The 23,620-nt window shown below is 33.7% G+C and overlaps 3 protein-coding genes across 4 annotated transcripts; 2 read left to right on the forward strand and 1 right to left on the reverse strand.

Annotated features, from left to right (window-relative positions):
- Positions 1 to 121: 121 nt before the first annotated feature.
- LOC128175832 (ATP-binding cassette sub-family C member 10-like) lies at positions 122 to 14,226 on the forward strand. The gene is made up of 18 exons (XM_052841676.1): positions 122 to 242; positions 428 to 2,073; positions 2,250 to 2,477; positions 3,837 to 3,996; positions 5,021 to 5,190; positions 5,564 to 5,815; positions 5,929 to 6,027; positions 6,244 to 6,433; positions 6,725 to 6,961; positions 7,479 to 7,563; positions 7,808 to 7,970; positions 8,140 to 8,355; positions 8,840 to 8,967; positions 9,224 to 9,393; positions 9,631 to 9,788; positions 11,102 to 11,355; positions 11,701 to 11,944; positions 12,156 to 14,226. Exons 2-18 carry the CDS (start codon positions 517 to 519, stop codon positions 12,399 to 12,401), a joined length of 4,557 nt encoding a protein of 1,518 aa, XP_052697636.1. The 5' UTR covers positions 122 to 242; positions 428 to 516; the 3' UTR covers positions 12,402 to 14,226.
- LOC128175836 (ergosterol biosynthetic protein 28 homolog) lies at positions 12,468 to 17,798 on the reverse strand. The gene is made up of 4 exons (XM_052841683.1): positions 17,516 to 17,798; positions 16,266 to 16,356; positions 15,661 to 15,779; positions 12,468 to 15,496 (listed from the first exon to the last, which is right to left on the reverse strand). The coding sequence occupies exons 1-4, from the start codon at positions 17,664 to 17,666 to the stop codon at positions 15,390 to 15,392; spliced, it is 468 nt and encodes a 155-aa protein (XP_052697643.1). The 5' UTR covers positions 17,667 to 17,798; the 3' UTR covers positions 12,468 to 15,389.
- A 111-nt stretch (positions 17,799 to 17,909) lies between these two features.
- On the forward strand, positions 17,910 to 23,511 carry LOC128175835 (tubulinyl-Tyr carboxypeptidase 2-like). 2 transcript variants are annotated; one of them, XM_052841680.1, is made up of 11 exons: positions 17,910 to 18,347; positions 18,515 to 18,606; positions 18,730 to 18,786; positions 19,144 to 19,218; positions 19,325 to 19,496; positions 19,832 to 19,877; positions 20,035 to 20,114; positions 20,514 to 20,597; positions 21,121 to 21,174; positions 21,828 to 21,931; positions 22,351 to 23,511. In XM_052841680.1, exons 1-11 carry the CDS (start codon positions 18,051 to 18,053, stop codon positions 22,460 to 22,462), a joined length of 1,173 nt encoding a protein of 390 aa, XP_052697640.1. In that variant the 5' UTR covers positions 17,910 to 18,050; the 3' UTR covers positions 22,463 to 23,511. The 2 variants fall into 2 exon arrangements, with proteins under 2 accessions (XP_052697640.1, XP_052697641.1); XM_052841681.1 differs by lacking the exon at positions 21,121 to 21,174 and having other exon boundaries at positions 22,351 to 23,505.
- Positions 23,512 to 23,620: the final 109 nt, after the last annotated feature.

Below are 23,620 nucleotides of genomic sequence, written 5' to 3' on the forward strand. Positions count from 1 at the left end.
TAAGATATTTTAAATATATTTGATATTTTTGTAAATATATTTGTAAATATATTTATCTTATGTAAATCTTATGACACCTTATATTTTCATGATTTCCGGGTTTTAGTGATATCTCGTTTTGGTATACCGAACCCGAGTTGAGAATGTAAGTAGATCAGACCGGTTGATGAAAGTAGAAGATGCAAGCACATGCGTTTATGTCTGGTATGCAGTATGACAAGTAGTAATTCTGCAAATTTGTCGTAGGTAACATATTTTTGCAAATGTTGGTGCATTAAATTTTAAGATATTTTTGTAGGATTCAATAATAAATCACGAAACATGTGCATGTAGCCTATTTCATTACTTATTGTAATTACTGGTACTGTATGCATGTAAGGTAATGGAATTTTGTTGTTTCTTTAGTACTTGTTTTTCTGCTTTTTAGGATTTCATCTAAGACACTATAATGAGTCGTTCGTGACCTTTAACAGTGTTAAATGGTTTATCACTAACTGATTTGCTCCAGATCAAAGGATGGAATTTTGGGAGGAAATTTGCAGACCTCACCTAAACACATTACCCTGGTATGGCCAGGATTTTGGATTCTGTTTTGAAGAGCTAGTGGTGATTTTACCTCCTCACGTCATTTTGTTAACTGTTAGTGTCTATCATATAGCGATTGCCAGAGGAGCAAGCATCGACAGCCATGTATACCCATTTCCTGCAGCACTGAAGCTGAGATTTTTATGTTCGTTATTATTAATGTTATCGGCCATTGCTGCTCCAACATTGACGAGAGTATTGACTGGAAATTTACTCAGTGCTGTAGACATTGTTATCTCAGGTGCTGTTTCCATTTGTTGGTTTATCCATTCGTTTTATGTGTGGAATCTGAAATATTTTATATGGAGAACATATAGAGGCCCTTTAATTAATATTTTGACCTATACTTTAACATTCATATCTGCTGGTTTTTTGTTACATACTGCCATTTTATCATGGATCCATAGACCTGTACTATTTAATCCCTACTTTTGTGTATGTGTATTTGTGTATTTTGGTTTACACTGTGTGTATTTATTATCACTGCTGCCTAATTCTCAAGATGGAATCAAAGTGCAATTGCATAGTCATAACTTAAACATTAATACATTAGAAGAGGAATCTGAAGAATCATTATTAGGAAGCTCAAGGACAAATTATGGTGCCATTACACGTGATCATAGTCTGTTAGTTGGAGAAGATAACAAATCATGGATTTCTAGAATAACCTTCAACTGGGTAAATCCATTGATGGTGAAAGGATCAAAACATGACATATATACAGCTGATGATCTCTTTAAGTTACCGCACAGATTAAATACTAATGATATTGAGAAAAAAATTAGTTTGAAGTTAGATGCCACATCTAATTCTATAAACCAAGAAGAGAAGGAGAGAAATATTAATGGAAATCTTTTAGGAAATGATTCTGGAATTCCTGACGTAAAAATTAAGTCTAAATCGGCAGAAAGAACGTTATTAAAAGCCCTTAACAGTATATTTGGATGGGAATACTACTCTTTAGGACTTCTGAAACTGACCGCTGATCTTGCTGGATTTGCTGGTCCTATCTTGCTCAATCTCCTTGTGTCATTTGTAGAAAACAAAAATGAGCCCGAATTGCATGGTGTTTATTATGCATTGGGACTCCTGCTTTCAACATTTATTGGGTCTATCTGTTCAACGCAGTTTGATTACAACATGCAAGTAGTTGGACTCAAAATCAGATGCTCAATAATCACAACAGTGTACAATAAAGCTCTCCGAGTCAGCAGTGTGTCATCATCAAAATTCAGTACAGGGGAGATAGTCAACTTCATGAGTACAGACACTGACCGGGTTGTGAATTTCTGTCCCAGTTTCCATGCATTTTGGAGCCTCCCATTCCAAGTGGGAGTATCCCTGTATTTGTTACACATGCAGGTCGGTTTGGCATTTCTAGCTGGCTTAGGATTTGCCATTCTCCTAATTCCTATCAATAAATGGCTGGCCAGCAAAATTGGACAACTTAGTACAGAGATGATGCTCCAAAAGGACTCAAGAGTTAAGGTCAGTAGAGCTCTCTAATGATAAAAAAAAACACCAAAATACAATGTTCTGAATATATTATCTGTGTAAAAAAAGAAAAAAGTTCTTTTTTCCATCTCAGACTCCATTAAAATTTGGGGCTTAATTGATCAGAGAATTTTTATTCTTTCATTTATCCAAAATACTACTCCTTACAGCTAATGACAGAAATTCTAAGAGGAATTCGTGTAGTCAAACTTTATGCATGGGAGGATACATTTCAAACTAAAATTGAGAAGCTTCGTAGTGCTGAGCTGAAGAGTTTAAAGGGAAGGAAGTATCTGGATGCAATGTGCGTTTATTTCTGGGCCACGACACCAGTCCTTATTTCAATTCTGACCTTCACTACCTACTCACTTCTGGGAAACACACTGACTGCTGCCAAGGTACAGCTCAAATAATTGCATTAAAAAATACAGATATACTGTAAACCAAGTTTTATTCCTGCCAAATTTATTTTGCAATTTACCAGCGATAAACTGGTTTGTGGCGACCTATATGTGTGAGTAAGATGTAGGTTATTTTTAAAATAAAATACCACGTACATTTGAGGACTTGTTAGCGGAGAGAAATTTAGTGAGGATGAGGCTATCACTGATCTTGCAACAATATCTTGCACATGAAAAAAAGTTAGTTTAGTATATAATTTTTCATATTTTGAGTACATTTTGCGTGATATATATATACATGTATGTGGTATTGGTACACCTGTCTTTACCTTAAGAACTTAACATAGCAATCCAGGTAAGACCAGAAACATTCCAAAATTAAACGCTAGGGAAATCGAATGCCACCTGTGAACAGTTTTGATGACTATTCACTATGAGCATGGTCATGGTAAATGTTGCTTAGATAAAATAGCAGGTTTTTTTGTCAAAATATTAAATTGATAAAATACACTGACAGAGGTATAACAATTAAAGATATCTCAAATTTCAAGATCATAAGACACATACCTTAAAGTTGTTATAAACCCCCAAGATCTAATATAACAGTTAGTAAGTACATGTACTGCAATATTTGAATCCAAGTTTTTATTGATGTTTGTGTTTCTATTACCGGTTGTATAAAAATGCAAACATTAATAAAAAATAGGAAATGGAAGAATCCTTTTGACAATATGTATATACATACACATATTGTCTGTATTTTATTTTAAAAAAGAATAAAGTCTTCATCAAGATTGACCTATCTACCGGGGTATTCGGATTCTTGAAAATTGCCTACTGACATAATATACTCTGCTCTAGATTTTCTTCAGAGTTTTTAGGTAACAGTAAGCCTAGTGACTTCATTTATCATGAATACAATATATAGTAACCTTTGTATGACATTTAATTCTGTTGTTGAATAGCAGAGAAAATTACAGTAGTTGTGTTAGGCATGCAGACAACTTAATTAATGTCTCACATTAACTCACTTTATATAATTTGTTTTATTCAGAGAGAGAGAGAGAGAGAGAGAGAGAGAGAGAGAGATATTGGCAAGAATGAAGGGTTATTTTTTTTCTCCTTGTCACATATTAACACACTTTATATGATTCATCTTGGTGGTGTTGATGATGATAATGACAATGATCACGATGATTTTCTGCTCTGGTTGTTGTAGATGTTCACCAGGCTTTCCCAAAATTGTTCAGTTAATTCACCTATGAGTTGATTATGCATGTAACAAACAGGACATCTCAATGATGACAATGTCAGATGATGATGGTAATGATGATGATTTTGTGTTCCTTGTTGTAGGTGTTCACCAGTCTGTCCCTGTTCCTGATGTTGATCAGCCCCCTCAATGCCTTCCCCTGGGTCCTGAACGGGCTGATGGAGGCCTGGGTCTCCCTCAAGAGACTCCAGTCCTTTGTGTCCCTCTCAGAGGTTGATCTCAGTTTATACTACTCTCAAGATGGTGAGTTTATGCATATAATAGTTCATGTTGAAGGGTTCAGAATAAAGTGAGTTGTGACCCAAATTTTTCAGTGTCAGGCAAGACTGGCAAGGCTTATGATGTATTAAAATTTTAGCACAGTGCACATCTATGTAATTTTGTTATCTGTATGGTATTGGCTAGCTGCAGATTAGCTTAATGGAAAAAAATTATCTGCAGCATGTATAACCAAATTTTTCCTACTAGCTACTAACATCAGCATTTCAAGATCAATGTTGCTTCATAAAAAATTAAGGAGAATTATGTAATGTTTGATTTGAATACATGTTTAAATGTATTTTGTAGTTTATATGCGTTTCTCTTAGTATGAATATATTTCATCCTTAACTGATAGTTCAGATATTGTCCAAGACTGAGTTGTTATGATCTTGGACTGATGAACTGTTGAACCAAAGTTACTTTAAAAAGTTGGAATATATTGTGATTGTCTTGCTCAGATCCTTGATCTGCTCCTCTTTTTTATCATCGCTACATAAGGATTTGAAGAAACACAGCTTGAGGTCACCTCCTGGTAAACTTTGTTCTGACCAATCACATCGTCAGTTCCATTCCTCAGCTACGTCTTTTGAAAGTTATGCCAATACGATCTTTGGATTCCATTAGGGCATCTAATATTAACTTTTGCTCCATCTTTATCTTGATGATATCGTGGGGTTTTTTTTTCAACCCAAAATTACTGATTGGCTAAAATAACTCAGGAATATTCTTAAACCAAAGTTCACCAGGAGGTGACCTCAAGCGCAATTTCTTCAGATCTTTGTGTATCGACAATAGAGTGGATCAAGGATCTGCTTTTAATCAGATTAAATGTCTTGAAAATTGAGTTGAGGGGTCTGAAGTACATGTTGCTATGATGCATCTATATGTCTTCATGTTAAGTACTTATACATCAACCCATTATTGAGAAGTAAAATGCATGATGAAAAAAATTTGACAAACTATCACATCATAACCTTTATGCTAGATAACTTTTAAATGGTTTCAGATAATTATCGTGGTAAAAAAGTACTGTGCATCAGAAATGGAACTTTTTCATGGGAGGAAGAACCGAACACAATGCAGTCAGTCAATAGCATAGAAAGCCGGAATGATAACCAAGATGAAGATTCTAAAGGAGCTCTGCTTTTGAAAAATATTAATCTTCAGGTTGAAAAGGTAACAGTTCATAGGTTAATATACTGAATCATGCCATTGAAGCTCAAGAAGCTGAATAATGTATTAGCAGCCTTTAAAAGAAAATGATTAAAATTACACTATAGTGGGAGCAAGGACTGCATTAAGACTAACAAAAGTGTAATATTTATTATATAAAACTAACATAGTCAGCATGGCAATACAACACTGCAGCATCATAATTTACATTTCAAAATATCAGGTAGCTGTAGAATATGATTCATCTACGGAAAAGTTGTCTCTTCCCTCTATGCAAGGTATTGTTTGACACTCAGTATAGTTTACCGGTAAGTATTTTTGTAGTTTTTGTATACTATACCCATGAATCATTTATGATGTTTGTATGTTTATTAAGGGTCAGTTTATTGGAGTAGTAGGAAAGGTTGGGTCTGGGAAAAGCTCCTTGCTAAACGCCATCCTTGCAGAAATGCAGCGAATAGGAGGTCAGATCTGGATCCAGAATCTGGAGGAGGGCTTTGCCCTGGTCAGCCAGGAGTCCTGGATACAGCAGTGTACCATCAGGGACAACATTCTGTTTGGGAAGCCATGTGATTACAGGAGGTATGAAAAGGTACTGGAGGCTTCAACGCTCGCTGACGATCTAAAGGTAAAATTACTAAATTTTCTGGGGTTTTTGGGGTTTTTTTTTTTACAATTGTTGCATCTTTCTATTTGATATGCAGACAATGTCCTTTACTTAATATGGCAATGCTTTTGTAGGTCTTTTCTGCTGGAGATAAAACAATGGTTGGTGAGAATGGTGTGACCTTAAGTGGTGGACAAAAAGCCAGAGTGGCCTTAGCAAGGGCATTGTACCAGGTAATTCAACAAATGGATTTTTTGGTAACTTTCTGACAACTATGTAGTTTGATACATTGTTCATTAAAAAAAGATAAAAAGATTTTTTTCTTTTCTGTTCTGTTAATTTAAATAAAAGTCTTTAGGATCTATGTAATACAGATCTTAATTATTCAGTTAAATGTACTCCAGCCTTTTTGTGATACATTCAATTTGCATAATATTTGTTTGTGGTAGGATAAAGATGTATATTTACTGGACGACCCCCTTGCAGCCGTAGATGCTTATGTTGCTCAACAGTTGTATGACAAATGCATCATGGGTATGCTCCGAAGGAAGACCAGAATCCTTTGCACTCATCATATCAAATTCTTGGCTGCAGCTGATGTCGTTGTTGTAATGGAGGATGGTAGAATTTCCATGATTGGTAAGATTATGTTTCTTTTGTAGTTGTCTTTAATGAGTTCAGTCTACAATATGTATACTCTGTACTTATGTACAGAGTTATTTAAGCCCAATTTTATACTTTTTATAATATAATTTCACCTCAATTTAAATTCACCCGGACACTTTATGTTTAATTTATTTCTCTATTTCTCAGTAAGCCTTGCCATTTTAAAATTCGGCCACTGGCAATAGGAGTTGAATTAAAATTTCTTTGAATACCAGTACAATGTGCACAGCAATAAAGAGGAAAAAATTTTTAATTTTATGAAAGGAAGTCCTTCTGATGTACTGGATGAAGACTTTCTGACAGAAAACAAAGTGACTGATCAGGTTACAGAGGAACGTGTGGGAGCTAGCGATGTGACAGAAGAGGAAATGGAAGATGAGCAAGTGGAGGAAGAAGGCATGGAGAAAGGAGTTCTCAGTCTGTCGGTCTACAAAGCGTACTGGTCAGCCGTAGGAGTGTGTCTGGCACCCAGCATACTGACTGCTCTGTTTCTCATGCAAGGTAATTGTAACATCTCAAGACACTCAGTGAATACATTTCTTTAATTTGTTACCCATATTATGAGTTGTTCACGTTAGTGGTACATGCCACCATAGATTTTCCTTAATTATGTTGATGACTTTAGAACTTTATAAAAACTTTTGCACCTCATACCCCTGGCTACGACAAAAAGATGAAAGATTAAAAAAAAAGATGAAATAATATTCTAGTACATGTATCATTTAAGATATGTCTGATTTTTCCCCCAGTTTTCTACAACTCTTAAAGATTGGGAATAGAAAAAGTAAACAACATGTTGAATGATAATCATATCCCATCACTGATAGATTGGTGGGATTTCTGCTGAATATATTGGTACTTGCACTAGCTAGGTACTTGGTAAAGCAATGTGAAAAAAAAATGGGGGGGGGGGATTTGTTCAGTTTGTCTGTACAAAATCTGAATTCATCATTTATGGTAGTTAAAAAATACAGTAGAGTTTGTGTGTGATATATTAGAGCATCCTGTCTCCTTGTAGCATCCAGAAATGTGAATGATTGGTGGTTGTCTTACTGGGTGTCTCACTCTCATGGAGCCAGTAACAGCAGTGCCAATCACACAGGGTAGGTAGATGCATGTATCCCCAACAAGATAAGTACAGAGCATTAGATCTGAACAGTGCAAGCCATATACAAAAAGTTCTGCTCACCAGTCCATAATTCTTGTCTCTCTCAAAAACCATTGGCTTGTTGGATTTTATTGACAATCAGTATCATGAAGTGGGTCATTTTGATGAATTATAAAATGTTTAGGTACCTATTACCAGGTATTTATGGATTGATTGACTTATGCTTTCACTGTTTTCAGAAACACTACGGACTCTGATGACATCCAGTTCTACCTGACAGTGTATGGGGCTCTGGCGGGTGCTAACTCTCTCTTTACGCTGATGAGAGCTTTCCTATTTGCTTATGGAGGTATCTGTGCTGCACAGTATCTCCATACAAAACTTCTATCTGTGATATTAAAGGTCAGTAAATTAAGCTTAAATTATGTTTATTTTGAACATGAAAGTAATTCATTTATGCAGGCCAAATTAATGTTAAACTTTGTAAATATTACTATAATTCTTTTTTATTTATTGACACAAAGCTGGATATTTTTATTTTATCAGCTGATTTTACTTGCATGTATTCCAGGCTCCAGTATCTTTTTTCGACACTAATCCAATGGGCAGAATCATCAACAGGTTTTCTTCAGACCTCTATACAATTGACGATTCCTTGCCATTCATATTAAACATATTCTTGGCGCAGCTGTTTGGAATTCTGGGTACAATTGTTGTCATCTGTTATGGATTACCATGGTTCACTCTTCTTCTCCTGCCTCTGGGAGTTGTATATTATAAAATTCAGGTAAATGTTAAAAATTCACTATACAATGAATCGTGTAAGTTTTATTCAATCGGAAACACTTGCTGAATTTCGCTACAGTCCAAAGAATGTCATCTTATCTCATTATTGATTGTTGGAGACAAGTGCATACCAAACTTCCTGAATTGTAATGTTATTTCTTGACGTGTCTTTATTATTTGCCAGTTATGAGTCATAACCAGCTTGTACTGGTGCATAAAGTCTAAAAAAATACTAATAAAAGCAATTCTTTAATGAAGAAAGGATCATGATTTAAACAATCAGATACATGTACATGTACTGGTATATACCCTTCTCTTAATTCAAGGCTAGAAGGTCTTACATTGATAAGATATCTGATATAGCTCACTTTTCACAATGTAGTTTCACTGTTTCAAAAAAACTTGTGCATTTACTAAAGTTCCATAGAAATCCAAACTTTCAGGCTATCAAAAGAAATCAGACATTTGAATTTCTTTGATTTCAGCATTACTACCGACACACCTCCAGGGAAGTGAAGAGGATTTCCAGTGTTTCTCTGTCCCCGGTGTATGCACATTTCTCAGAGACTGTTACTGGACTGACCACTATCAGAGCATTCAGAGAGAATGACAGGTCAGTTACAGGGATTCTGATGAATTCAAACAATTTACAAACTATTTAAAGGACGGTAAATTGCTGTAACGTTAACATGCTGGGACATTTTGATGAATCAAAGGAAGTTTTTAGGGATGAATTGAGTGAATGTTTAAAAACAAAACAAAAATACCAGAAATTTAGGTTTAAGATATTTTAAAATGCTTGTGTTATACATCTGTATGCATATAATTTGTCATAAAAATGTTTTTAGTCATTTCCTTTGAAAACCCAGGTTTAGGAAAGAGAATCTGGAAAAGTTGGATTTGAACCTGAGAGCACAGTACAGTGGGCAAGCGGTGGCAAGCTGGTTAGGCTTCCGACTTCAGATGATGGGTGTTGTCATGGTGACAGGAATTGCATTTATTTCTGTTCTTCAGCACCAGTTTCAGGCTGTTAATGCAGGTTTGTGACTACTGGTCCATGCAAAGCAAAGTTGGAATTCTAGTCATATAGGCCTTTGTCACCTTGTAACAATCAATTTATTAACATCATGAACAAAAAATATTTGACAGTTTTCCATTAAATGTTCACAATTCAACACATTATATTTTTGGAAAATATTTCAGAATTCAATTTACTTGACAGACTTTGTAAGATGTGGCTTTAATTCACCCACTTTGTTCTCCCATTCTTGCCCAGGTCTGGTTGGTTTGGCGCTGTCCTATGCATTGTCAGTGACCAATCTACTTAGTGGAGTTGTGAGTTCATTCACGGAGACTGAGAAACAGCTGGTCAGTGTAGAGAGGGCCCAGCAGTACCTCAACATTCCGTCGGAAAACCTGCAGGGCTCACTCCTGGTAAACTAATCTTTTCCACCCCTGCGAATGTTATTGTCATTTAAATTTTAGACCACGTGGTTTTATTTGACCCTTTCAGTTTCGCAGTAAAAATCATGCCTCGTGTTTATAGTCTATTTCATAGAATCTAGGTATTTGTAATCAAATATGAAATCTAGAGGTTTATTGATTTTAAACTTTATCTTCATTAGTTGGTGGATAAAATGTGTTCTAGAATTAAATGTGACAATACAAAAATATAGTTTTTGTCTGCTGTTACAATAATTAACATGCTTTAGTAGAGATCCCCCATAGGATTAATTTTCAATCAGCGCCTGACCTAGTAATAGCATCAATAGTGAAACAGACTATACTATTTTATGCAGAATGTTCCTTGAAAATGGCTCGATAAACTAGGTTTTTTTGCAAAACAGACACCCATTATTTTTCTAAAAACATGGTATTGCACACTACAAGCATCAAACATGGCTACGATTTTAATAAGCAACCCAATGTTTATATTTTCAACCACTCTACACGTGGTTGAACACGGACGATAACTCTGTTCTGAATATAATCGTTTTATATAAATAACCTCTAGACGATGAAATAAGACATGCATCTTAAAAGATTTTCATGTTTTAACATAAATCAAAGTAGGATATGATATGAAAAACAACCAGTACTTAAGTATTTTGAGAATATTATCTGAACACTTATACTTACGCTCGAAATTTCACAGGAACTGAACAAATCTCGGTGAAGTCCCGTGAACTTTCATTCGAGCACCTCTGGATTTATTACATACTTAGCAACGATAAAGAAAACATTCCGAACACATTCGCAGAGGTGTTTTCTGTGCCATCTGAATTAAATGATCAATGACCTAAATAATACACAGTTACAATGTAGTTTTGCTTTACAGAAAATTTACCAGTATGTAAAAAGGGCATACATTTGAAAAGATTACAAGATATTTTTATAGTGAAGATAGATTATTGTACTATATTTCACGAAATTAATATTCTATAAACATACCTAATATGAAACTCCAACTGAGTGTTCTTTTTCCATTTGAAATTACTTTGAGGAGAAATTACCTGTTTAAATTACATCATTCAGAATGTACTGTATACTTGTGTTAGTTGAGTGGAAGAGAATTAGAATGTTGTAAGAGAGTAGGGAAGCAAAATTTTAAAAATTTTCAAATAAAAAAAAAAAAAATAAGAAATAAATACATTTTTTTAATTTTTTTTACACCTGTTAATAATGAACTTTGTTTTACGCCCACTCTAAATAAGTGATAATTAAGTGCATGTTTTTCATTATTATAGGTTTCACCATTTTGGCCAACCATTGGTGTAGTTTCCTTTAGAAATGTGTACCTGAGATACAGGAGGGACCTATCAGATGCCCTGTGTGGGGTTACATTCTGCACCCAGCCCAGGGAGAAAGTGGGCATTGTGGGCAGGACTGGGTCGGGCAAGTCCAGTCTTTTCCTGGCTCTGTTCCGTATTGTAGAGATACACCAGGGGGATATCAAAGTGGATGGAAACTGCATCAAGTATCTTGACCTTAAGGATATAAGGTAATACTTTGCGAGGTTGTGGGATGAGATCAAATTCATTAAAATGAATGGAAATGGGAGATAAAGAGACCCACAAGTTTATATAACTTCCTAGAGAAGTTCATGTATCTTTTATATGTTGGACTTTATATAAGTATTTGAATATTGAGTTAGGATATATGTTTATCCCATTTAGTTTGGAAAGGGAGAGGGAAGTCTTTATTAAACCAATGTGAATTTAGTTTTTGTGAAACATTTAACTTTTGTCCTTTCCACTTAGGTTCATCTAAACTTACAGTGGTAATGTTTTTTTTTTTGATACAAAAGAAAAATTTAGGTATGATGCTTTTTTATTCTCTTTCCTAGGAGTCGCTTTGCTGTCATTCCACAAGACCCCTTCCTCTTCAGTGGGTCAGTGAGAGAAAACTTGGACCCTGCCAGTGTTTATGGAGATGAGGAAATCTGGAACTCTCTAGGTAGATGTCATCTTGTGTCAGCTGTGGAGAAACTGGGCGGACTGGAGGCTGACGTGGGGGAGAGGGGCAAAATGTTTTCTGTGGGACAGAAACAGCTGATGTGTTTGGCAAGGGCCATATTAACAAAAACGAAGGTACACTGAGCAGTTTTCTGCAAAAATCTTGCATATAATAATTGGACCAAATTTGAAGTACATATACATGTACTTCTATGAAACTTGACTTTTCCCCCAATAGTATCATTTCTCTAAAACATAAAATGAAATGTAGTTTTGTCCACTGTGAAATGATAAGATGGCATATTTTTAATGTTATGAAATAGAAAACAAATATTTTATTTTTTAGATACTCTGTATTGATGAAGCTACAGCAAGTGTTGATATGAAAACAGATGCCTTGATTCAGGATACAATACGAGAGGAATTCAAGGACAGCACTGTGCTTACGATAGCACATCGTCTGGACACCATCATGGACAGTGATCGCGTGCTGGTCATGAAGGAGGGAAAAGTGGCCGAGTTCAACTCCCCATCAGTGCTGCTAAAGGATTCACACTCTCTCTTCTCTAAACTGGTGTCTGGTAAAAATTGAAGACTGTGATCAAATACAGAAGGTCTTGTCTTTAAGTCATTATGTCTCAATATATCTGGTTTTAACTTTTTTTCACATACCTAAGTTTCTTTTATTAATTGGTCATGTGATTAAATACACAAGGCTTTGTTTTAAAGTCACTATGTATGAATTTATCCGGTTTGGACTTTATTTTTTTGCACATACCGATGTTTCAATTATCAATGGATCATGCAATTAAATACAGATGGATTTGGTATTAATTAAGTCTGCCTGTCTGAATTTATCTGGTTTGAACTTATTCTTTTTGCATACTGGTGTCAAATTGTTAAATTCATCATTTGATATTTCTTTTAAAGTATTTTTACATCACTATTTGCATATTATAAATGAAGAAGCAAGAGGTATATGTAATTTCTGTACTTTTCTTCCACCTTTCCATGCACGATTTTTATACAATGTACATATATACAACTTTATTCTGGGCATGCAAGATACACGTACCTGAGAGGTCACTTTATTGACCCCTTGCAACTGAGTCGTTTTCATGTATCTTAAAGAAAAGGGTGCATGCATAAATTTAAAGAAGTAATAAGGTCCCATGCAGTGTAATACCTAGCTGTGTGCAATATGATTGAAATTTCTTTCATTCTGTTCATCCTTTCAGACTTTTAGACACCCACGTTCTCTGGATGAGGTTGCTCTGCTTTGTAGTGTCCTCAACTCCTCCTTATTATCAGCGTTTACATCAATATCTATACTTACCTGCATCAACTTTTTGCACTAAAGCATAGATTGCTTACCGCTGGTTGGAGCAATCAATCAGCAAATTTTGATACGGTACTTGTTTTTTGCTGCGAGTTATTTCATGCTAGACATTGATTTCAAAATCAGATGTAAATGCTAGTTCTTGTAAATGTATTCTTACCTATCTATTCAGGTGGAAACTAGTCATTACCACTGGAGTATAAAATATGTGGTACTAGTATTTTACACATTTTGTTTACGTTGTACAGTGTCAATTAAAAGAATGGAACAAATTTGTCCTTATACATGGGGCAATGAACATCAGCCATTTTGTATCCTTAGCTTCATTACTTTCAAGGAATGGAGTGGTTTTAAGGCAATACTGGGTTCACATGTGATATCCATGTTCTAATTCAAGATGTGCATTTGTTTCATTTGAAACACATTATTCTTTCATTGTTTTAAGGCAGTGATGTCAGGAGATATAAATGTGGAAACAGCTTGGAGTTAATTACAGTACACTTTAACCCTAGCTGTTATGATGTACAACTGTGATATTTTCAATTAATCATGATCAATCTGTATAGAGTGTGGTGGGACATATTCAGAGAACTCAGTATTCCTATTTTTTTATTTCTTTTATTACCAGTTACTAGTTTTGTTTTAATACAATGCCTTTGTGATATTTTCATTTGTTTTCTGTCAATTTATAGCATCCAGTTTTTACTGTGTGCTGTTGTGTATGTTATATATACACTATATATACATTGTATGGATACTTATTTAAATGGGTATAAAATGAATGTAAAGGTTTGTATACTTTTTTTAAGTTGTCCATAGAGTTTCCTTAGTATGTTTGCTAAATATTAGCTTATTTTTGCAAAGAAACGCGTGTTTCAAACAAATGTGAACGTATTGTCATGAAGCTTTTACATAGGTATTGTTAGTTTCAAAAACACTTTGTCTATCTCTTGTTTAAAGACGTGGGTATAGCGCTTTGTTTCTTCCTTCTAAATGAAGGGATTCTGTAGGGTTCGAAACACTTCAAAATATAACTGTGTTTTAGACATATACATTGTATAAACTTTAAAAAAAATCAGTCTCAGTTTTATCATATATTTTCTTTCCAAGAGTATTATAAAGAAGGAGTTAAGATACTCTTCAATGATTTTCAAACAAGAGTGGGCGATTTTGACAAAGTCGGGTTTTTTTTATGTAATGATTGACGTATTGTCGATTGATTGGGGTTTCATTTTGAACTATATAATACAAATGTAGTAACGTTTTTGATAGTGGCACCTTTTGTTTTAATGAATGGAAGTGAATATTAGTATGTGGGCCTTAGTATAGTAGACGATAGGAATATGAAGAAATTAAATAGAAAAGAAAGGACTCGTTCACATATCACGTGACATTTTTAATATATCACCCTTTAAAATGCATGTATGCATTAGTATATAAATAGTGCCTGTTTGGGAGGGTAACAGTTGAAATTGACACCCCGAGGAAACCATTGTCAACCGACGCGAAGCGGAGATTGACACCCCGAGGAAACCATTGTCAACCGACGCGAAGCGGAGGTTGACAATGGTTTACTCGGGGTGTCAATTTCAACTGTTATCCTCCCAAACAGGCAATGTTAATTTTATTATACTGAATGTCTTAATTTTACAGTTTATTTTTACTGCTTTTATATAGAAATGACGTGTATTCTACGGCGAACCGTACGCGCATAATTTACGCGCATGTAACAATTCGTTGTTACCCGTTGCTAAGTGTGTTGCTAACGCTGAGGGTAATAGGCTGAGGGTAATAGAACGGATTATCGACTGCGTCTAAACCAATCAGATTTCAGTATTTAACATGAAAGTATAATAATGAATAATATGTCATAGACAATCAGGTCGAATGTATATCACGTGACCAGACAAGTAACATTATGAATGGTAATGCGAGTTCACACAAAATCCATTTATAAAGAGGACGGCCAACTGGACTTTTGCATCTTTTAAAAAGTTACATATAAGCGCAGTGGGGTACATTGTTTTCCTTTAACATATAGATTAATAACTGCATTGACCAGCTGAAGAAAAAAAATGTACACAATTGCGCTCATGTTTTTAAGGGCTTTCAAATATGGCTAAGCACATTTTTATTTTTAGACATTTACTTCAAAGAAATACTAATTGTCACATGCAGTTTTAACCACAACTATTCGAATTTTTACAACAATAAAATCCGTGGCATTTACACGAATCACAGTCAATACTTTTTCTTCCGTTCATGTTTTTCTTGTTCTGTCCTATCCGATGAGGATGGTTCTAGGCGCACAAAGTAAAACCCCAGCAACAACAATATGATTGATACACCTTGCAAAAAACAAAAATACGAAACTCAAAACAGTATGGCAACTAGCAGGCTTTTTATAGATAGTTTTTTTTAATTTTCATACAATAGTTTGGCCTGTTTGATACGTAGGTACGTCCGTCTGTTGATCCGTCTGCTCGAGAATATGAAATAATAAAGAACTTACCAGATAAGAAAAGATTAAGAAGAATGTAGAAGTTCACACTTGCTGATTTGAATACAAATAGTTCCAGAAGAATGTTCCCAAACAATAATGTAAACGACAGCAATGTCAAGTTGTAAATGCTGTGAATAATGAAATTTTGTTTATTGGAATTAAATTACACATGTTTATTGGAATTAAAATACGGATACTTCAGGCACGTAACACCAGAATGCTGGATGGTGGGCCTCGACCTTATCAACCGTCCGTATTCTTTCAATCATATAGAGGGACGAAGTTTTAACGAATTGCATTCTACGTAGTCCCGCCATTTTTATTTTGACAAAAAACTCATAGAAAATTCATAGGAAGATCTATGCATGAATTCAGAAAACTTCATAAAATGGGCGAATCTAAAAATTAAAGGTTGTTTTTAAAACTGCAAAAAAAAATAAATAAATCCTAGTCACTTGTGACATTTCGCCATCAGTTATTAAGGGGGTTATTTCATTTATATTTCATTGAATGCATGGATTTGAAACATCGATGATATATACTAAGAATTCAATTAGATGTTTCCGTTCACAAGTTTGAAATACAAGTGGATGCAAAAGAACTTGGTATCGAACCTTTTATTGTGAATATTAATCGCACACGAGAATCTTAAAGCTGCCAACAAAAAGAGGAGTATTCCGTAGATCCGTCCAAAGGCAGGATTAGCTACAAAAAAACATTTAGAAAATATTTGTTTACACACAAGAAAAATACACAATGTAAAGAATTGTTTCATGTCAATGTATTATTTTACATGCGGTATATATATAATACATCCTGTATATATTATATTTACGCAGATTCAGCGGTAATTCGCAGAATTTTTAACCAGCGCGTTTCTTTAGTCAATTATACAAGAACAATTATAGGGAATCAACGCATGAACAAGAGGTACCCAGTCTCTTACTGGTACATGTATATTGTCATCTTCCCACGTCAAGGGTTTCTGAACCGCCCCGCTTCTCATCAGAGACCCTTGACTTGGGAAGATGGTATAAGCTGTTGTTCGAAAACTTTTTTTGACTTTCATCTGTAACCACATTGTAACATATCAGTAGCATTATCGCGATCTAAAATTTTGATTCTTGCATTTTCAAATTGTTTTAAATAGTGTCTTTGTGAAATTCTTGAATCTTGCAAACTGATATGATCCTTACATAACTGGCGCACCATCCAGTATTTTATACTTGACAATTAATGTTTAATTAAATCGTGTCGGGAAATCATAACTAATCTTTGGATTTATATAGCCCTTCGATCTCCCCCCCCCCCCCCCCCCCCAACAACCAAATGTAAAATTCCAGTCTATGTCATCAGAATCAATCTAACTATTAATACAGGAATCATGCAAGTCTTATTATTGCTGAACAATTATAATGTATATAGCCCCAATGTAACTTTTTAAAGTGTTAGAACCATTTTAACAAGTCCTTGGACTTTCAGTAGGATGTAACTATCTATTTCTTGCGTCCAAACAAGTTAAAATGACGCTGGTTTCAAGCGAAATATACACCGATTGCGTAGCCTTAGCTCAAAAGCCAGACAAATCTTGTTGATTTCAAAGAGCCATGATTGAGTGGCCTACAATAAAATAGACAGGCCTACGTCACAAACTATACCCAAAGTCCAAGCTCCTGTTAAAATGGTTCTAATTAGGTTAAAAAATTGAGGGGTGGCTACATTTCATGCTGATTTTATTGTAGCTATTTTTTCCGGGTGTCCTCAGCTTCTCATAATATAAAAATCTATTAAATAAATGACAATTATATCCCACATTTAAATAGACACCATTGTAGGCCCCTACATGTACTTCAGGCAGTCTTACCGTAATGTTGCGATAAAGTATAAAATTGCGTTGATAACAAAGAGTGGTTAAGAAAAAACTGAAATGAATCTCCAAGATTTACAATCGACATGACTGCAAACCATATACGAACAATATATGTGAAGTTAAACTTCTTCACATTTTCATTCATTGTTTACACTGACTACAAAACTGAGTTATTTCCCCCTGTCATTCACTTTACGTTAATCGTAAAAACTATCACTGATAATAGTAATTTATTGTAAATATATAACGTGTTCAAAACTTTAAGAGCTGAAGCCTTGTAAGTAACATAACGATATTTAGTAGCTTAAGATCAAGATAAAATGTTAAAGACGGAACAGAGGCAATTTACGATACCTTCGTAGTCATCAAGACGTTTATTTGATGCAATCGACAAATTAAAGGTGCAAGTGTATTTACAACCTAGACGAACACTAACGACGACGTAAACAATATTTTGACAGCTGTCAGCGTCTTTTAAATTTAATGATATGGGATTAAAAAATTTCGTAAGATAACTAACAGTTCATTGATGGCATCTGGAAAATCTAAATCTGCAAAAGAAGTAACATCGGTATTTGGAACACTGGTGCGCGTTGCAGAACCAGAAGATACAGGGGGGCCGACGTGTGTGCGGGTTAAAACCGTTAAGAAATCCGGGAAAGAAGAGGATGTGCAAGAGGAAAATGGAGTGTTATTTTGGGTGAATAAAAGTGGATTTCCAATTGACGATAAAACATGGGATAGAATGTGGGATCATGTGGCTCGCATACACCCAGACGGGTATGATGTTATACACAAAGTGCGCGACAAAAAAGACTTGCCTTCAGTAAGTAAAAATCATGCCAATTTGCATGCACTTTTGGGGTTTAAATTCAAAGAACACATTATTTGTTTATTGTCAATAAAATTTCATTTCATCGCAATGATGTGAACAGAACAATATTTCTTTATCAATAATAATATGTTCATGGTTCTGTAATTTTTATTTTGAAGGTTCCTATTCCACAAGCCCCTACAAATTTCTCTGCATCAGTTCCAATTTCAGAGCGACTGGACAGAATTCAAAACTACATGAGGACCCTTCAGTGTGTATATCCTTATACATGCAGTTATATAGTGATATTAAAATGACCTTTTAAAACTGAAAAAGGTCTTTTATTGTTGCTTTTAATTAATTAGCTGAAAACCATTTAAAAAACTTTATGCAGGTATAACCACACAGGAACACAGTTTTTTGAAATACGAAAAAACAGACCTCTCTCAGGGTAGGTATAACCTTTTTGAAATCACAGATACTTGTTTCTCTGATGAAGTTTACCTAATATATAGTACATGTATAATAATGTATACAGGGAATTATTTGCCCTCATTTTATTTTTGCCCTTTTGCCCTCGTTGTCGGCAGGCAAATTTAAGCCTGGGTCAATTCCAATGTCCCATATAATCTCTCTTTAAACACAACTATGTCTGGGCGAATTCAAAACCAGACGAAACTGTTTGCAAGTGCATGAAGGGCTAAAATAACACAAGGCGAAAATAACCCTGATTACACTAGTACCTGCCCATTGATGATGAAACAATTCAATAACTTTTTAAATATGGTATATTTTTCTTCATTTATAGATTGCTAGAATCTGCAAAAGAAATGATCAAAGAAGCTTTGCCCATCAAATGTCTAGAAGCTGTGATTTTAGGAATGTATCTTTTGCGGAAAATAAATCAACAGTAAATTTTTTTCTTTAGTCTGGTAACAGTGTAGATAACATGTATATACTATATAGAAATATTTCCTTAGTTTAATCAGATATCTAAGTAATGGATTTCTAGGTGTGGAGAGATTTCCTCTTAGTTTTAAGAGTGTGTTTGGAGGAAATGTACACAGGCACGTTGTGTTAGGGATTTACTATGCCGGCAGCTATGGAACAATTGGCATGAGTCGGCGAGAGGACCTCATGTACAAACCAGTAACATTTAAAGTAATGTTAATATTCTTGTAAACATGTTATTAAAGAATTGATAATTATAGTATTTTGAATAGCATTGATATTTAATGGTTTCTTCAAGCAATATGTTGTGGGTTTTTTTTTGGTGGTTTTTTTTAAATTTATCAAAAGAGCATATATAAATTTGCAAAATTATCAAATCTATTTGGGAAATATATACTTATGTAATTCATTTAAAAAAAAAATAATTTCACTTTTGACCAAAGTAATTGGTATTGATTCAAAGAAATGAATTATTAACAGCAAGGAGATCTGAACTCTGTCTTGTACAATATATATACATGTATAATGTTCATTTTTTTTTCCAGAGTCTTTCTGATCTTGTGTTTGATTATGAAAAGTCATATAACAAATGTAAGATCTCTCTCTCTCTCTCTCTCTCTCTCTCTCTCTCTCTCTCTCATAACTCCTTGACCACAAACTTTTCAAATTACATAAAATTATGATAAATTGTTTTAAATTTTAAAATAATATACTTAATTATGTTTAAATGCACATCTATTCATTTCAGTTATGCATGATGTGAAGAAGGTTAAAGTTGGTATGCCTATTCCACATGACCCCCACAGTTATGAATTCATTAATTGGAAGGTATTTATCAAAATTGTATCATCAAATGAAGAAAAAACTACTTGTATTAGATCTTAGTTATCATTTTTGTGAGTGTTTTGATTATTGATATATGATATGGCTTTATAATATGATCTTGATATGACTGAAAACTTGAAAATATGTCCCATTAGACAGATATGTCATCTTTCTGTGTACACATGCATGCATAGCTAAAATTAAGCATCTTTATCATTTCCAATCCAAATACATTGTGCAAAAGATATATTTTAAAGGTAGTTGATATATTTTAACCTGGATATCTAGAATCTTAAGATAAGTTAATCTTTCAGTCAACCCCATCAAGTTAAAGATAAGGAGGTTTGACTGTATATGCATGTAATTGCTCCAAGATTTACAATGTTTTCATCTATATCATAGGCAGTTACCGTCAGCCCAAACAAAATGACAAAGAAGGAAATGACCAAAGATCTCGAGTTCATGGCCAAGGAGATAAGAACAAGGGTAATTTTTGTTACAAATTGAAAATGCATATTTTTTCCTCCTTTCAATTCAAGAATTTCAAATTCCAGCTGTTATGAAAATTTATTATTCAATCTACTGCACTGCCCCATCCCCCTCCACTTCCAACAAAAAAATAATGCTCAAAACATTTAATTAATAGTGCATGCTTTATAAAGTGCTTAATAGTTAAAACATAAAAATAAGGAAAATGGCATTTCAAACAAATCTAATCCAATGCATGAAGGCCTAATGAAAAAAGGGTTAAGGTCTTTACTACTACAAGTACCAGTATTTTCTGCATTTAAAATAAAAGGATACTTGCAATAAAATCAATACAAGAATTTAAATTAACAATGTGTAATCTTTTACGGTAAATTAGAATACAAAGATGAATATCCAGTATCATAATCAATTGTCACAGACACTTTCAAGCCAAATATGCCAGCAATTGTCAAAAATTTGCATTGATACCATTATAACAGCATGCATGATTCAATATTTCACATTTTATCCATGATTATAGTGTCAGGCTAACTGTGACCTTCCTCAGGTCAAACTTTACTCGTCTAGATCTCAGGTAATCGAGCGTACGTCTGAAATAGATTTGCTGCTTCATTTTTTTAAATATGAAGTGAAGGGTTTTTTTTTTTCGTGAACAGTCTGTATAATCATGTCATTTCTTATACATTATATCACCTATATTTAACAATACATGTAGCTTTTAAATAATTTTTTTTTTAATTACATGCTAATCAATTTGCTTTGATGAGTGAAAATGTTTGTTAATGTTTCTAATCATAAATTAGGAGTGTTGTCTGAAAAAATTGGTAACATCTTATAGATTTTGTTATTAGGTGATTGAAGTTTGGCAAATTATTTATGGAACCTTTCCAATTTACTTAATTTGATCATGCTGAAAAAGTACTTTAACTCACTGGTAGTTCTTAATCTTATAGTTATACCGATTGTACAGAATATATGTGCATATAAAATTTAGTATTTTAAAAAAATCATTGATTTAACTTTGCTCTATTTTCATCTTGATACATTCTTTTCTTACATTTCTTCTCCACATAATTACGTAGATTTAATTTTAATTTGCATATTATTATTACGTATTAACTAAAAGAAAAATGTCAGAAAATCAATCAACCAATTATGTAACAACTTGCATAATTAAAATTTCAAATACTTGAGGTAAAATTTCATGGATTAATTTCTATTTTACAGGCTAAATCTTGGACCATTACGCTCCATTCTCCTCGGAAATCTTCCGTTGAAGCACCAAGAGATACTCGCACTAGTCTACAGCAAGCAACTAAAATATATAGGGCGTAAGTCAAATGACTATTAATTCTGCATCCCGCAGACACTTTCATTAAACCTAATGGGTATAGCATATTAATCCATGTCCCAGATTTTTAAATGAAAATTCTCATCAACAGGTTTCATTAAATTGTATTTTCCTCTTTTACACCGCTAAATATTTTTGAATTTTAAATTCCCCTCCTTTGCAGATATAAAATAATATAATTTCAGTATGAACTTGGTGTTATTTATAGAAGGAACTCAGATAAAAAAAAAAAAAAACCATCCTCTTTTTATCAATTAGGATGTCAAATCTTTTCCTTAATTCCTGATATCTTAACACACTCTTTATGATATACCCCCAAGAAATTCCTTTGTAAGCAAGTTTTCAATACTATAGTGTATACAAATTTGCTTAAATTGAGGTTTTTCTCCCATAAAATAGGCATACTTCCATCCCTGCTGAATCTGGGACCAAGAAGAAACCACAGAGCACTGGTTCATCCCAGACAACCTCTACAGTGGCAGACTCCTCAGACTACCAGCTTCGTATTTAGTTTTACAAGCTTTGAATTTAGACCTTCCAAAACATTGTTGTAGATATGTTTACCCAAAACATTAGCTTAAAATTTACTATCTACTGTACAATACTTTTACAAGCTTTAATGAATTTAATTTCTACAAAAGATTCAACTTTACATATTAATCTGTTTTGACCAGATTAATTTGGGTTTTTTTTTTTTTATTGACAAACAATCATCTTGGATGTGTTTTACTATACAAAAGATTTTAATTGTATATATAATTTAATAAATCTTTGTCTGTAGCTTAATTTGAACGACGGTAAATCTTAGACAGAATTTGCAAGTACATGTATTTTTTACATCCTCATTCAACTTTCTAAATTTTGATCAGACTTTTATGTTTGGCATAGCGCCAGAAGAACAAGTTAAATGGACTAAAGAACCTATTGCTCATAAAGCGGATCAGTCTTTACTACGGAATAAGCTAATAAAATTAAATTTGTTGAATAATAAACATATTTTTTAACTCACATGTATTAGTAATTTTGTTGGTATACTAGATCTAGGTGATCTGCAATATTTTGTACATTTCCATGACTACGATTTGCAAGCAATAGGTATTTCAGATCACAAGACCTCATATAAGAAAGTCTTCAAATTCAATGATTGATAATAAGTGCCAAATAAATATACAGCTTCTTGCTATTAACTGTGATGCATGTGAATATCAAATGAAATATTGTGTGAAGTGTTCGTAATGATTAAAGTAAATTAAGGGAGATGATCCATGTATACCAAGGCCCATCCTAGCCCAGTCAATGCCCCCCTACCCCATTCCAACAAACTACTAAGGAGAGTGAATACTTTAACTTATTCAAAATGAGAGTGAATCCTAATTTTTCAATTGAAACTAAAAGGAGGTATTTTTTACCATCTAATCTTGCCACAAAATAATATATTTTTATAATATCAGTTTATGGTATTTTTTTTAACCATGCGAGGTATTTTGAAAAAGCAATTTATACCCATGTAGATATAATCTTAATTGTTCTGATTAACCATACTGTGTGTTAATTTGTTAAAATTCAAAATATTGAATTGTATGTATAAACAAACAACACATTGTCTAGTTTTATCGTATTTTTATGTTGTTTATCTTTTGGTGAATATTTTTGTCAGATATCAATAAAA

Source organism: Crassostrea angulata, chromosome 3 (genome assembly GCF_025612915.1).
Source record: "Crassostrea angulata isolate pt1a10 chromosome 3, ASM2561291v2, whole genome shotgun sequence".
NCBI classification, from domain to species: domain Eukaryota; kingdom Metazoa; phylum Mollusca; class Bivalvia; order Ostreida; family Ostreidae; genus Magallana; species Magallana angulata.

What these genes read in the sequence shown, in the direction of transcription:
- LOC128175832 (XM_052841676.1), top strand. Translation starts at nt 517, where the DNA reads ATGGAATTTTGGGAGGAAATTTGCAGACCTCACCTAAACACATTACCC. An exon ending in GTTTCAGGCTGTTAATGCAG is followed by an intron (nt 9,394 to 9,630) that starts GTTTGTGACTAC and finishes ATTCTTGCCCAG; the next exon opens with GTCTGGTTGGTTTGGCGCTG. An exon ending in ACCTGCAGGGCTCACTCCTG is followed by an intron (nt 9,789 to 11,101) that starts GTAAACTAATCT and finishes TCATTATTATAG; the next exon opens with GTTTCACCATTTTGGCCAAC.
- LOC128175836 (XM_052841683.1), bottom strand. Translation starts at nt 17,666, where the DNA reads ATGAATGAAAATGTGAAGAAGTTTAACTTCACATATATTGTTCGTATA. An exon ending in TACTTTATCGCAACATTACG is followed by an intron (nt 16,357 to 17,515) that starts GTAAGACTGCCT and finishes GTTTTTTTGTAG; the next exon opens with CTAATCCTGCCTTTGGACGG. An exon ending in TCTTAATCTTTTCTTATCTG is followed by an intron (nt 15,497 to 15,660) that starts GTAAGTTCTTTA and finishes GTTTTTTGCAAG; the next exon opens with GTGTATCAATCATATTGTTG.
- LOC128175835 (XM_052841680.1), top strand. Translation starts at nt 18,051, where the DNA reads ATGGCATCTGGAAAATCTAAATCTGCAAAAGAAGTAACATCGGTATTT. An exon ending in ATGAATTCATTAATTGGAAG is followed by an intron (nt 20,115 to 20,513) that starts GTATTTATCAAA and finishes TCTATATCATAG; the next exon opens with GCAGTTACCGTCAGCCCAAA. An exon ending in GCAACTAAAATATATAGGGC is followed by an intron (nt 21,932 to 22,350) that starts GTAAGTCAAATG and finishes CCCATAAAATAG; the next exon opens with GCATACTTCCATCCCTGCTG.